This window comes from Haliotis asinina, chromosome 1, assembly GCF_037392515.1.
Source record: "Haliotis asinina isolate JCU_RB_2024 chromosome 1, JCU_Hal_asi_v2, whole genome shotgun sequence".
Classification (NCBI taxonomy): Eukaryota; Metazoa; Mollusca; class Gastropoda; order Lepetellida; family Haliotidae; genus Haliotis; species Haliotis asinina.
This window is the reverse complement of record NC_090280.1, coordinates 80,754,218-80,768,885: the sequence shown is the minus strand read 5'-3', so window position 1 is coordinate 80,768,885 and position 14,668 is coordinate 80,754,218. Positions and strand designations below refer to the sequence as shown.

Sequence of the window (14,668 nt, the reverse complement as noted above, 5' to 3'; positions counted from 1 at the left end):
TTATCACAATTAGACGCTTCATGAGCACTCCCTGTTCATTCTCATACGACCAAATATTCCAAATCTCAATAAGGTTAAGAGTCACTATATGTGCACTTAATATTCATCCTATTCACCCTGGGAAATACACAACCAAATCTCAAAAAGGTTAACAGTCTTATTAGCAAGTCTTCCATATATACTTACTCGGCCTGAGTGATACAAGGGAACAGTTCTGGTCCAGCCAAGCTAACACAGTCCGACAAAGTTCTTCAATACTAGCTGTTGATACTGTGTTGTTGAATGAACCAAAAAGGTTCCTGATAATTATTGAAAACTGGTCATTTGTTAAGGACATGACATCAATAAACTCAGATATTACTGATATTGATTAGTTCTGGTGGAGATCAGCAACAGGTTTGAGACGAGAGAGCAATTCCCTGGTTAAATCCTCCTAACCAGGTTTCAAAGAGACCATGATGATATTTCTAAGATAAATCAGGTATGACACTGTAGCTCTCTTAAACTGAGTGAGTGAGTTTGGTTTTACGCCGCACTCAGCAATATTCCAGCTATAGGAAGAGGTTTGTAAATAATTAAGTCTGGACCAGACAATCCAGTGATCAACAACATAAGCATTGATTTGAGCAAATTGGGAACTGATATGTTCATCCAAGTAAGCAAGCCCTTCCACGCCATCCTGTTAGTTGCCTCTTACAACAAGCATGGGTTACTGAAGATCAATTCTAACAAAGATCTTCATGGGTTGGCTCTCTTAAAAGATTGTCTATAAAAGTTGAAACAAAATATTTCTATTGACAAACCAGACGTTAATACACAAGATATGAGAGCATGAGCTAAAGCTTCACACTGCATTGACCATATCTCAACCATAAGACATTACTAACATTTATTATTAGTTTGCAGTTGCAGATCAAAACACTAACACAAATATCACAATATTGTTGTTAGGTACAGACATGTAAAATCTTGACACTGACTAATCATTTATGAATTTTCTTTCCAACTTTCTTCAAATCAAGTTTAGGTGACAGGATGAAAAAACACATCTCATTGGATTACCTCTCCCTACTTTTCAAAAACTTTTCAATTGAGCAAGGATACAATCCAAAACTTCCAGTTGGTGAGAGTACGGTTTCGGACATAAGAATCAAACATGTCCTTCATCTGGTCAACCCTCTGCCTTGTAACTGGCACACCAGTCTCTGGCAACTGTGACTGGACAACACTACAAGGAAAGACGCACTTTAAGATTCAAGAACACATCAGAGAAAGTTGTTTTGTGAGAGTACACACAGATTATCAGCCATCACATTGAAGACTGTTTTATGGGCTTTTCAAGGCCCAATCAACAATTTTAATGATCCATAGAAACACAAAAGTGGCTGAATACACACAAGGCTGGTGAATTGTGTAACCAACCATAAGAGGGAAATACCTCTTTTACGGAAAATTGCTGGCAATTAGGGCCTTTCTGAGGCTAAAATTAATTTAGGGGTATGAGGGATAAAATTTCAGGCTTTTTCATGGCTGTGCCAGACTCTGTTAATGGTAAAATCAACAGTATTGCAGTACTGTTTCTAAGCCAAGTTAAAACAAAGAGTACAAACATTCTACCACAAGCAAACTGGTGCCAAGTCACCAGAGGCTCTCCTTAGCCTGCTCACCCTGGAGTAAATGATCAAGCATGACTTTTAGCAATATTCCAGTAAGGTCAAAGCAAGACAGACCAGAAATGGACTTCACACACTGTACACATGAGGGGAATCAAACTCAGGTCTTAAGTATGGCGAGCGGACGCTTTAGACATACAGGTTATCACGCGAGTGTGTTTCGGGGTGGTTAATATCCTGCATTGCAAATACACATTGTATTTAGCGAGCCTTGGCGAGCTAAATACATGGTGTTTATTCCTGATGCAGGATATTAACCATCCCAAAACACACAAGTGTGATAACCTATTTATCATACAATGTCATTCTTACTTAAAATTTTTTAAAATGTGATTTCATTTGCCCCAGATCATGAAACTAAACTTCCAGAGATCTGCCCGCATATCTATGACATCACAAATATGAGCGTAGTAATATGTGACGTCACAAGCTCGGTGACACAGTTTTCTACTGATCACTCATTTAACTGCGTTACGTCATGTAGTTCCCAGGCAGCTTTTATGGTAAAGAGTGTATTGTTGTCAACAAATATTAATTTATTTTGAAAAATGACAAAAAACACATGTGGAATTGTGGTAAATTTCAGTTAAACTTTTGAACAATAATTATAATGTTCACGAGGCATTTTGCCAGCACACTTGTTAACTGACAAAGTGTCAAACAGTTCATACGAGATTTTCTTGGCTGCTATCAATGATTGCAAGACGCCTGCGTTTTGGTGCTACTGAAGTCGTAATCAGTCCCATTTATCATTACAAGACAACAAATTTCTCTCAACGCAGTACTGTAACCACGGTCGTCAATCTGGACACGATCGCCGACAGATGGGCGTGATGCCATGTTTGGTTACAGTGTGAAAGTAGTCCCTAAAATCTGCATATGACCTCTCTAATTTGCATCGCTATCCGTATGTGACCCCAACGGATACCGAAAATATCCGTTATATACTAACCTGAACAAATGTCTGTCTCACTGTGCTACAAAGGTGAGATACTATGTCATACTGTAAAACTGAGAGCCCTTCAAGAGGACAAATACTGTCTCAGAGCTGACTTATTTTGCTTGAATCCTCAGTGTGCTTCAGCAAATACCAATATGCATGTGACTGTCAGTCCTGGTTTTATGCTGTTTCAAGCATATACCTGCAATATCACATCTCAAGACACTAGAAATGGGATTCAAACATTGTACCTTTCTGGAGAATCAAACCAGGCCCTTTAGTGTGACCTGCATCCCCTTCAAGTCAAGACAGTAACATATATACCTGATAGCAGCATTCAGAGACTCTATTTCTTGTTTAAGAATCTCTGCTTCCTTCTGCATTTGACTTCGTTCTGACTTGAGTTTCTTGCAGTAATCAGCAGCTGGCAACAACAAAGATAGACTAAATGAGTGACAGGCATATATGTATAGACTTCAGAGACCAATATGAAATTACCCAAGCCTCTATATCAGGTGGGGGACATCAAATTTCACAATCAATATACTACACATATTTACATGATTTCAGTGTGCATCTATTTTTGGATGTCCAATCCAGCAATCCAACATTGGATCTTAATATAAAGCTTTGCTGTATATACATGTATCTTGAAATTTCTCAGATAATCAACCTTTCCTTACACTGTAATTGTAGGAAGAGTGAGTGAGTGAGTGTGGTTTCACACACCTTTCAGCAATATTACAGCAGGGGACACCAGAAATGGGCATTACACATTGTACCCATGTGGGGAATAGAACCCGGTCTTCCCTGTGACCCAAATGCTTTAACCACATGGCTGCCCTACCACGCCACAGAAGTAAGAAAAGTGAGAGAACATGGTTTCACAATACTTTCAGCAATATTTCAGCAATATCACATCAAGGGACACAGGAAACAGGCTTCACACATTGTACCAATGTGGAGAATCTAGCATGGGTCTTGAGTCTAACAAGTGGACACTCTAGCTATCAGGCAACCTCACATCCCAATATCAAGAAGAATGGTACTCACTTTTCTGAAGCATGGCTGCCTTGCTGACCTTGGGGTTGACACTTAGTGCTGGCACAAGTGTATGCAGCATGTCAAAGCCGCTCTGTGGAGACAAGGAGTTACTGCATGTATAACACTCTCCAGCAAGAAAAAAATCAAGCAGGGAGGGGAAGCTGGTGCCATATAACATTCTCCAACATTTCACAGGCATAATCAGTTTGCGAACAGTTGGTTTGATCCTCTAGAAGAATGACTGAGTCCCACAAAGTCTGTTTCTATCTCAGTGAGAAAAAATTATACAATTTTCTCATTCAAATATAAATATCATCACCTAATACATACTCAATGATTGGTCCCTTGAATACATAGACAGAGGTCTGACCCACTAAGCAATCAGTAGTACAGTTGCAAGTCCATGATAAAATGTTATCATGCAAGGTAACCATATTATGGGATATTTATATGTGGCACACACATCCACAAAATAGGTGCTTGTTCAGGGAGCTGGTATTTTTTACCTCCATCATTGGATGTCGATCTCAACAGCACATTGTATTTTCAATCATATACCAAGTTTATGGTGGCTTTCTCATCCTACAGCTAGGTGGACTGGGACACATAGTCCAGTACTTTGTCCAAGTTCACTGCACATTGCTGTACCCACAACAAGGTGTTTGCACATATTCATGAGGCCATCATCTGGTCATATACCAACAGATTTGTGGGATTGTGACCACACTGAAAGAGTTTGACCACGATGTTGACTCTAAGGGTTTTAGATCTAGTCACAGGTAGGCCGCAATCCTGCCACCTCAACCTCGCTGGATCCCTAGCCTGGCGCTTTAGTCAGCTTGCCCAAATATTCATCTTAGCGCTAGAATCACTTTCTGGAAAGCACCCCTCGGTTTTGAGTTACCACAAAACAATTTCAAAAAATGTGGCTAAGAGCTTGTGAAATATTTGTCATCCGTCACCTCACTGATCAAAATGTATTTATTTTTACAACACAAAACAAAATAATAATAAATATTAAAACTTTGACAGGTCACTAAAAGTATGAACAAATCCTCTGCCAATAGTATATGAGGATGCACTCTACCAAGTCAAATTACATAAGAGGGCAGATACCATTCTCCCAAACACATTTTCCCAAAGAGCAAAGTAGAGTGAGTATGGTTTTCGCCATTCTTAGCAATATTCCAGTAATATCACAGCAGGAATACCAGAAATGGGATTCACACAGTGACCATATGGGTATTCAAAACCATATGAGTGACAAGAAGAAGACTATTTAATCACTAGGCTACCCCACCACCAATAAACAGAATAAGATGTGAAGGTATATTGTGTATATTTAAAAGGCAGTAAAAATGATGCAACATTAGGCCATAATATACTAATTTACAAGATTCTCTTGTCAACGCACTAGACACATGTGGAATTAATGTATTTTGGCCTTGCAAGGGAAGGGAGAGAGGAAAAGATTCAGAAGCTGAGACTGTAATTACAGAAATTAGATGAATGTTTCTATTTGTACTATCTCATATCTCACATTAACATTAATCAAATCTATCGAAATTAATCTGAATCTTGAGGCATTAAATTTTTATAATCACTACTTAAGTTGAAAGGAGTGAGTGAGTTTACTTTTTCACCGCTCTTTGCAATATTCCAGCAATATCATGGCAGAGGACAGCAGAAAAAAATTTCAAAAATTGTACCCATGCTTGATAAGTGGACACTTAAAGAATTAGACTACTTACCCTACCACCTTGAGTTTAAAGGAACGACTACGAAAATGATTTCATCCTACAAGCTTTAAACTCTAGCTATGGAAGTCCAGCAGAACCTCCAAACACATCCTTGAGAACTACAGCTCTGTCTGATCAGAAACGCTGCCAAACACTACTCACTAAACATGCTAAACGGCTTACATCTACATGAATGGCTTATATAACATTTTAGCTTATATAAACACAAAATGGTTAGCCTAAACTCCCAAATCTCACTGTAAAACGTTTACTCTGAATCATCCCTTAAGTCCCAAATTTACAACTACTCCATCTACAGATTATCAGATGCATTGAAAGCGAGGGTCTGTGCAGTCAAGGGAGTTCCTGATGGTCCAGTTAGAGTTTCGGGGCTGGAGATTAAATGCAAGCAGGTGCACAAACTGAAGAGGATTCAAGAAAATTGAATGATTCTCACATTGGGGTTTACCTTGAGATTACATCGCCGTTTCTGCTCTGCAGACTGGTGGGCCATCCTCCGCTGTTCGTGGTACTGCACCTTCTCTGGCTCCAGCCCAAAGGAGATGTCTGCCTGTCCAGGGCTCATCTGAACACAGTGTTGGAAATTTGTCAAAGTGTCAAGAGTAATCACTCCATCAGTGTCTTGCCAAGATCAAGAAATGGAGACAGTGGCCGTTCAGCACAAACACTTGGGGTTTATTGCCAAATTTAAGTGTAATTCTGTTTCATGTATATAAAGTTTAAAAATTCATCAGGTGTGATTATGGCAACATCCATCAAAATACAAATTTGTAACAAACCTGTAGGGAAGGTTTTATCATTCATATTCATAACCAATTAAAATGTAGAAAATAGATAATTATAGTGCATATCACAAAGCAAAAACCAGGATTGCAAAAGACTGGATTCAAAATTCAGGCCAATTCCATGAAGGTGTGTAGGGACCATTTAACAGTACAAGGGTCAGTTCAAACAGAGGTATCATCTTTGGCAGCCTCAAAGGTATGTTCCCTGTATTGGGAAAAAATTGTCAGGTGACTTCTGACTGGACCATTTATGGTTTTCAGCTAATGACAAGCACTAACAGTAAATCGAAAGAAATAAGACAAAGAAAGTAACTGAAGCAGCTATTAAAAGAATGAAAAATATTTATAAGACACAATGACCCACATAACTGTATAAAATAGACCCATCTACATGATTGTTTGTTTGCTTCCATGTACATTGTATAATATTGGGCAATATTCCAACTATCCTACACAACTCTCACGAATAAAACAATCTAATTCTAAACAGTCTAGGACATCAAGCGATGTTAACTTACTATGCCAGAGAGAGGTGACATGACTTCTGGTTGGGGGGAAGGTGGTTGCCGTGGTGATAAATCCAGCTGAGGTGATGGCGGACTTTGTGGCAAAGGACTGACTGTTAAGATATTAGCGGCTGGAAGTACAAATCGAATACTTTAGTACAAACAGCAAAGCAAAGTAATAAATATAACTGGTATTATGTAAACCTATCTGTGTTAAATGGTTCTATTTGTCACACAAAATAAGGGTACACCGCCTTCAAAACTGGAAAAAAGAGGTGTCACTCTCACACACGCTTCCGATCATGCACAGCTTTAAGGGAAGCATGTAAACGTCCTGTTTATAGATACCTCACGCTAGTTAACAACCTGCATGAAAAGTACCACAATCGTTAGAGGTCAGCATCTATTCACAAGTGAATGAACTTACCTACCCACACAGACTGATGACCAGATAATCACATTACCATCAAGTATACAGTATACTTTCAAAACAGTATATACCAATTTGCTTAAAACATTGCCTTGAGTACTTCACAGAAGTTGCTAAAGAACAATATGAATTGCCCATTTTTCAGAGATGATATCATACCATAACAGGCATTTGTACCCTGAAATTACCACAACATTTGTAACACATCGAAGGATATACTGTGGTCAAGTTCTTTAATCTGACAAATTTTCTTTTTTGTCTTTTTAAATCTCAAAGACTTGGACCAGAACAGGGCACCTGCCCACTTACATATTCTTCCTTTAACATATGTGAAGATAGCCAAGATAGAAAACAGGTAATATTCTGAAGGAACCATGCCTTCAGAACAAATGACACAGGAGGAGTGTCAGGGTATACTACTTAATATGAGTTCTTTGTGGGGAGTGGAGAAGAGTTGAATCTTGTTGGCATGGTAACTTACATGGTTTTGGTGACATAGACAGCACATCCCTAGAGGAGACAGTAGAAATGGTGCTGAAAGCTTGACTGGCTGCTGCTATTAGAACACTGGTGGGGAAACTAGAGGGCACCTGCAACAAATAGGCACATCACAGATTAATGAGAGACTTAACTTCAATCACCTGAAGTAGTCCAGAAACATTGTGTTATACAATAAAGAAGTTGCCATCCATATAATCATTTCATATATTCGCTTTTCGTAAACTTAAATGTACAAATATTGCTCTACACCATTTCAGCAATCCTTAAGCTATTTTAGCCAATAAATGTCTGTGAGGCTTATCTCAAATGATCTCTCGGCAATCCTAGTGATGGACAGGAGGCATATCTTTGTATGATCCATTGGTAGTCCTAGAGATGGACCTTGCCACTTACCTTTTTAAGATCTATGGGTAATCCTGGCAACGGAACCTGACACTTACCTTTGTAAGACCTATGGGTAATCCTGGCGACGGACCTGACACTTACCTTTGTAAGATCCATGGGTAATCCTGGCGACAGACCTGACACTTACCTTTGTAAGATCTACGGGTAATCCTGGCAACAGACCTGACACTTACCTTTGTAAGATCTATGGGTAATCCTGGCGACGGACTATGTGCTGGTGATAAGGCCCCAACAGCTACTGCGGGACTGCCGGGCGATGGACTGGATGGCTGTTTACTGTTGGAGCGAGAAGGATCAGCAGGGCGGATAGGTTGGTATGTGGTGGTACTGGGGGATGTGGTGGTGGTGGTGATCTGGCCTGTCACGGGCTCCTTCTTCACACTGATTATTGCACCTGGGTAAGTTCCTGTGACAAACATCACAATGATACAGTGGTCTTTCAGAGCGTGTCACAGCAGTTCACTTTCACAAGTGCCAGAAAAACATGTAAATTTTTATTATAAAATTGATATTTTATACTTATCCTGTCTCATTCTTTATTGCCTATCTCCCCTTCCTTCTTAACAGACAGTGAAAACTTGAATCCCTTCAAATTCCCTAGAAGCGAACAACCAATCACTCACCTTGAGCCACCTCCCTTTTCCTGCCAAAAGTACCCACGTAACCACACACACACCAAACTTCAATCCCTCCTAAATCACCTGAGCAGACGGTTGGGCAGTGTTTCTTGTGTCCCTTCATGGCTTATCTTTAGTTTATTTTCAGATATTGAGCCCAAATTCCACGTGAATGCTTTTATTAATGCATTATTCATCATGTTTGAAACAAATATTCAAAGACCAGGTCCTAAATTTTTTAAGCTCTCTTAGCGTTAAGATTTCCTAAGTGCCATACATTAACTTTTGACTATCATAGTGCTAAGAGAGCTTTGAAAACCTAGGTCCAGGTCAACTTCATCCTCCAAAGAGTCATCATCTTCTAGACATTCATCTAGATCATGGCAGTCAGTGAAATCTACACATTCAGTCAGTCACGTCCGTAGACAGTTATTTCCGACTAGTGTGCCGATGCCTGAGAGTGCAGCCAACGCCGCCAGCTATGTTGACCCTCCAGTATTGGAATCGCAGATCTTCAGAGAGTCATCGCAGACATCAAGGTGAGTGATTGTACATTCGCTTCTTAGTAATTTGAAAGGATTCAAATAATTTAACACCCATCCACTTTTTGTGAGTTTCACTATGGTTGCAATAAAATTGAATTTATTACAAAAGTGATCAAGGTGATGTGCTGCAAATCATGCATCAAATGTAACCAATCTAGCAGACGGTATTTCAAACTACAGAACAAGCACTCTCGGGAAAATAAGTTGAGATCTGTAACTGAATTGACCTTTCTAAACTTAAAAGAATTGCAATCCCATTATTTCAAAATGATACCATAGCTATGAATCAACTGAACTCTGAGGAACCACAGTCTTTCAGTATGAATTAATATTGATGACACTGCAAGTTTTTTTTCATTTCATTGTATATGCCATTACAAAATGTTTGTCTTCATGGCAATATTGTCAACATATTACCATTGATTACTGCATCATCTCGGTGGTTTTACTTGTTACCCTGCTTTTCACTCCACTAAGGCTGCAACGATTCACCCAGGCCTCAATGCAATTCGATTTTAGATATTGGACCCTCAATTCTGCCATTTTCAATTTGATTCCTTATAAAAGTAAAAACCATCATATTTCATTTAACTCTCAGAGTCAGCATTTTAGTGTAAAATTCATCATGAACTTGGCAATGTCTACTAACAACAATTCTCATCATGCCCGAAACTGATCAAGTTGGACTCAAAATGGCTTTATGGCTGTGTGGAAATTATTTGAATAGGTATTCAAATATTGAATTGAAATAGTGATAATGGATATCAAAAATCAAAACAAAAGTGCTAGATTCGATTTTCAGTGAATCAAACCAATCGTTGCAGCCCAACAGTCCATATAGAGTGATGAAACATAGTGATAATGGATATCAAAAATCAAAACAAAAGTGCTAGATTCGATTTTCAGTGAATCAAACCAATTGTTGCAGCCCAACAGTCCATATAGAGTGATGAAACAAGGACTGGTTGGATCAGAGAGGTGTGTGAGTACACCACCCTTAAAGTAGTGAAATCTTAACATTCCTCCAACACTGATCCAGCAATCTCATAACACTGATGTAATGCTTACAGTTGTGTTAACCGAAGTCATTGTTTTGATTCTCTGAACCTGAGGCAATCAGAAGCTACCTTTAGTGAGTAGTTGGGCGAGGTATGTACTGTGCACAGAAGGGGACGATGAAGGTGGTGATGAATTGATAGGAGGGGCAGGGGCAATGATCCTGTTCTTCCGTGGCGTCTGGACTGGCTTGCCCTGAAAAATGGATCATCATCATCATCATCATCATCATCATCATCATCATCATCATCCTCATCCTCATCATCAATTGATTCTAACTGTGCTAGCTGAAAAACATGCTACTGATCATTATGTCAAATTTATACCCTTGGATTCCCTCGATTCCTTTACTACAACAGCATAACCAAGGACCCAAGAACATAACTAGTCAATTAAATAATATGATCACAAACTAACTGATTGACATTAAAAAGCAGGAAATTCTGAAGGAAGGCATATTCAGGTCTACAAAGAGGGAACAAATCCTCAAAACGGAACAAAAATCACCAAAACAAGAGCTTCCAAAACTGCAAAAATGTCCACTAAACTCGAAACAATGTCCTCAAAAATCGAAATAAATGCATCTGTAATGGAAAACTAATTGTTTGAAATTGAAACAAAACTTGCTCATCAGCTACAACAGCATGCAAGAACGATTTCCCAGCATACAAAACAGCAGTCATAGTATCCCGAAACGGCATAAATATCTTCAAACAAACTGGTGCGCGATGACGAACAGGCCTTGGTAAGTGATGTTTTTCATCACTATGAGTCTAGTCTTCAAAATTTAATATAGGGACATAGCACACCAACATCCTATTGTAGTCAGGCTTGCAATTCTGCTTTAATACTATGATTTTCAGTAGTACTAATCCCCACCAGACTTCATATTACACTCACCTTTGGTACAACAAAACCATCTTTCTTCTGTGGCACAAACTCCTGCTGCACTAGCCCTCCTCCAACCCCACCTGCTTGGGGCTTGGTAGCCATACGTGGCACTGGATCACCTGTCTTTCTGAGCACATCCTGTGATGACGTCACTGATGTGGGAGCAATATTAGCACTTGGTAACACCTGTGCAACCCGGCGAGTAGTGGGCTGCTCTATTAGTGGTGGAGACTTCACTTCAGGTTTGTTCATGACATTAGACTGCATGAAGTCAGTGTTCTGTCCAAACTGATCAGTCTGTAGATCAACAATGAGGCCTGACTGACCTATCCCAGCACTGCTTGGCTGACCAAATGATCCCGTGTTGCCAAGCGCCTGAGACAACTGGTATTCCAGGACTCCTGCTGAATCAGGATAGGACTGCTGCTGCAGGGCTGCTAGTTGCTGCTCCACTGTCATGGTAACCTGCATCGGGTCAGAGTTGCTTGACTGAAACAAAGAAGAAACACCTTGGGTTTGTGCAGATTATCACCCATCAAATATAAGGCATATTTAGGGTCTATTCAACAATTTTATGACACACATATCACACATAAGTAGTTGAATACACACAAGGTGGTCAAATGTGAGACCGACCATAAGGGGGAAATAACTTGCTGCACTGGGAATGTTTTGCTTCACTATAGAGATGAATTAACACCCTCTTCAAGGTATTTTGATCATGTATTGGTTTCTTGTAAAGTCGTGACTTGACAGGTTTTGTTAAATTATGCATGTCAATGTATACAGCTGAGAAATGATAACATGTGTCAAGAAAGTCAGCAAACCTGACCACCAATACACTTTGTATCCCCTTGTGACAAGCATGTGTTGCTGAAGCCCATTGCTTGCCCTGAGGTTCACAGGTGTCCTTTTATGACTGGCATAGGTTGCAGTAAGTATATCTGTCTCCTCCCAACCTACCTGCAATGCAGACCCTGTAGGCATGATATCAAGTGAGCCTGTTGATCCAGACAGGAAGTTGGTCATCTGGGTCCGAGAGGAGTTCATTATCATATCTGAAAACACACCAAAGTCCCTGAAATAATTCTTTACTGACATCCCATTTTTTTTTTCTGATGACCATACCTTTTTACAACTGGATCTATTTGACTTTGTATTTTCAACTAATCAGCTGACATTTTAAAATAGCGGCAGTATGTAAATAATCAAGTCCACACCAGACAATCCACTTATCAACAGCATGAGCATCGATCTGCGCAACTGGGATCTGATGACATGTCAATCAAGTCTGCGAGTCTGACCATCCAATCCAGTTAGTTGCCTCTTATGACAAGCATAGTCACCTTTTATGGAAAGCATGGGGTGACTGTTCCTTTTGAGGAACTGGACCTTACATACATAATTATCATAATCATCTCTATTCTTAACTAGTAATAACCAGAAATATTAGACCAGAAAGTAAGCTTGATAATGGACCCTTCTATTTAATCCCCCTAAAGGCTAGGAAGAACTCACCGTGCACACTGTCCACATCCATGAAGTCCTCAAGATTGGGCTGCAGTTGAATCAATCCTGGCTGGATGAGGTCAGCACAGCCCAGTTGAGCTGTGTCGACAAAGACATAGGATTGAGTGAGCGAGTCAAGTTTTATGCCCCTTTTAGCAATATTCCACAGCTGGAGACATGGAAAATGGGCTTCACACATTGTACCCATGTGGGCAATCAAACAATTGTCACTGGCATGATGAGTAAACATTTTAAGTAATGGCTACCCCACCACCTCCACAAAGACATAGGAACATAGATGTTGATGTCGATGTTACATGGATCATCACATACACATCATCAAAACTGGAGGATGGAAGGAAACTGGCATTTTACACCAACAATTCAGCCTGTTCGGAAGTCTTTCCCAAATAGTCAAGTATCGCTTTGAATATCACTGGTTGACTTCAACTATCTACACTAATGAACAACAAGCCATACACTTGTGCCCCCAAATTAGACCTTCTATAATGTTTAATATAATGGTCATTATCAGATTTTGTACTCCTTTCTTGTGAAAGTGGAAAGCTATGTATTTTCTTTGGGAACTGGAACTTTCCAGCAAAGGGATATCTGTTGGGTTACCTCTTCAAGACATTTAGTATCATATCAAGAACAGAGACAACTCTTCTACTTTATACAAAACATACCTCTTTTACAGGACAAGTGTTATGTCCAGTATTTTTTTCTTCCACAAAACCTAATTGCCATGATCAAATCTGTTACCTGACCTTGACAGCTACTGTTCCTGCAATATAAATGTGCTTGTTTCCTATACACTTACACAATTCACGAGGATTGGGAAACTGAAATGGTTCCTTCAGTGATGAGAAAAGATTATCACTGAAATCCATCTCCTCAAAATCATTTGTGATCAGTAAGTCAGTGGCCGATGCTTGAGATGGTCTTGGGATCATTGTTGAATCCTTGACCCTTTCCAGCAATTCAGCAATGGTTGCCACCTGGTAAGGGAAATCATCGTCCTGTAATCGGTATTAGTAACAGTTAGAGCATGCAGGGTTAGTAATGCAAGTCATTAGCCTGAGTGCAAGTGAGCGAGTGATCGGATGTTATAACCTTTCTTTACTCATGTCACTGAATCAGTCTCTTTTGGTCCCTTGGGCTGAGTGAGTGCGTGAGTGATTAAGTTAGTGTGAGAGCGAGAAATAGAGTGAGTGAAAGAGTGAGTGACCGAGCAAGAGACAGGGCGCAAGTGAGTGCTGTTTTAGCAATGTACCTAGAAACCAGGTTGGCAGAATGAGTATTAATCTATATGGTGACACAGTCAGTCATGTCACTCACAGTTTCATAAAGAAACATTTTTTCTTGACACAACATCATCGAGAAAGGTAGTGCCACCACAGCGAGGAATGCATGCACATTTAATACTCTCGTAGTGAAAGAAGTCAAAGTGACTACGAATGATTATGCTCAAGCCTGTGTCATGGAAGGCAATTGTTCACTTGTTTCCATGATGATTTAAGGTGGAATAAGTGCAGGTTGTTTGGGTCAGTTGAGTAGTTTAGGTTAGTTACAGCGGTATGGCTTATAGATATCTGATTCCTGAAACATTAGCAATTCTGATTCTTCAATGTTACGGTCAAGGACTGATATTTCAATAGGAAAATATACGTCCTCACACGGCTGTATCTGCAATGGCTTTTCTCCACAGCACAATGTTAAAGTACTGCTTGACCTGTCCATTCACCAATTCTCTCCCCTATAGAGCATGTGTGGAATGAAATGGAGTGACACCATCACCATGTATCAAATCTTCAAGATAATCCTGCCAATTTGACAGATTTAAGCATTGGTGAGGATGCTGTTCACGCCGCTCATGCTGCTGTAACCCATAACTGAATCTGTGACAATGTTGCTTGACAACCTATCATGGATATTAAACATGCTGTTCTGTCATCTTATGATGTCAGTATCTACCTAGTAAAGTTTACATCTAACCCTTCTTT

The 14,668-nt window shown here is 39.7% G+C and overlaps 1 protein-coding gene across 4 annotated transcripts in view; it reads right to left on the bottom strand.

The window, feature by feature from the left end:
* The window catches only part of LOC137272348 (MLX-interacting protein-like), a 47,225-nt gene that overhangs the window by 7,986 nt on the left and 24,571 nt on the right, over window positions 1-14,668 (bottom strand). The window contains exons 5-17 of one of the 4 annotated variants that reach the window (XM_067804755.1): window positions 13,486-13,684; window positions 12,672-12,761; window positions 12,117-12,211; window positions 11,163-11,642; window positions 10,334-10,457; window positions 8,218-8,450; window positions 7,620-7,728; window positions 6,721-6,839; window positions 5,854-5,982; window positions 3,667-3,748; window positions 2,938-3,037; window positions 1,105-1,228; window positions 187-316 (exon numbers count right to left, since the gene is read on the bottom strand). In XM_067804755.1, the coding sequence (XP_067660856.1) occupies window positions 187-316; window positions 1,105-1,228; window positions 2,938-3,037; window positions 3,667-3,748; window positions 5,854-5,982; window positions 6,721-6,839; window positions 7,620-7,728; window positions 8,218-8,450; window positions 10,334-10,457; window positions 11,163-11,642; window positions 12,117-12,211; window positions 12,672-12,761; window positions 13,486-13,684 (2,014 nt within the window). The remainder of the gene's footprint in view (window positions 1-186; window positions 317-1,104; window positions 1,229-2,937; window positions 3,038-3,666; window positions 3,749-5,853; window positions 5,983-6,720; window positions 6,840-7,619; window positions 7,729-8,217; window positions 8,451-10,333; window positions 10,458-11,162; window positions 11,643-12,116; window positions 12,212-12,671; window positions 12,762-13,485; window positions 13,685-14,668) is intronic. The other 3 variants (XM_067804828.1, XM_067804900.1, XM_067804974.1) reach the window with 3 other exon arrangements.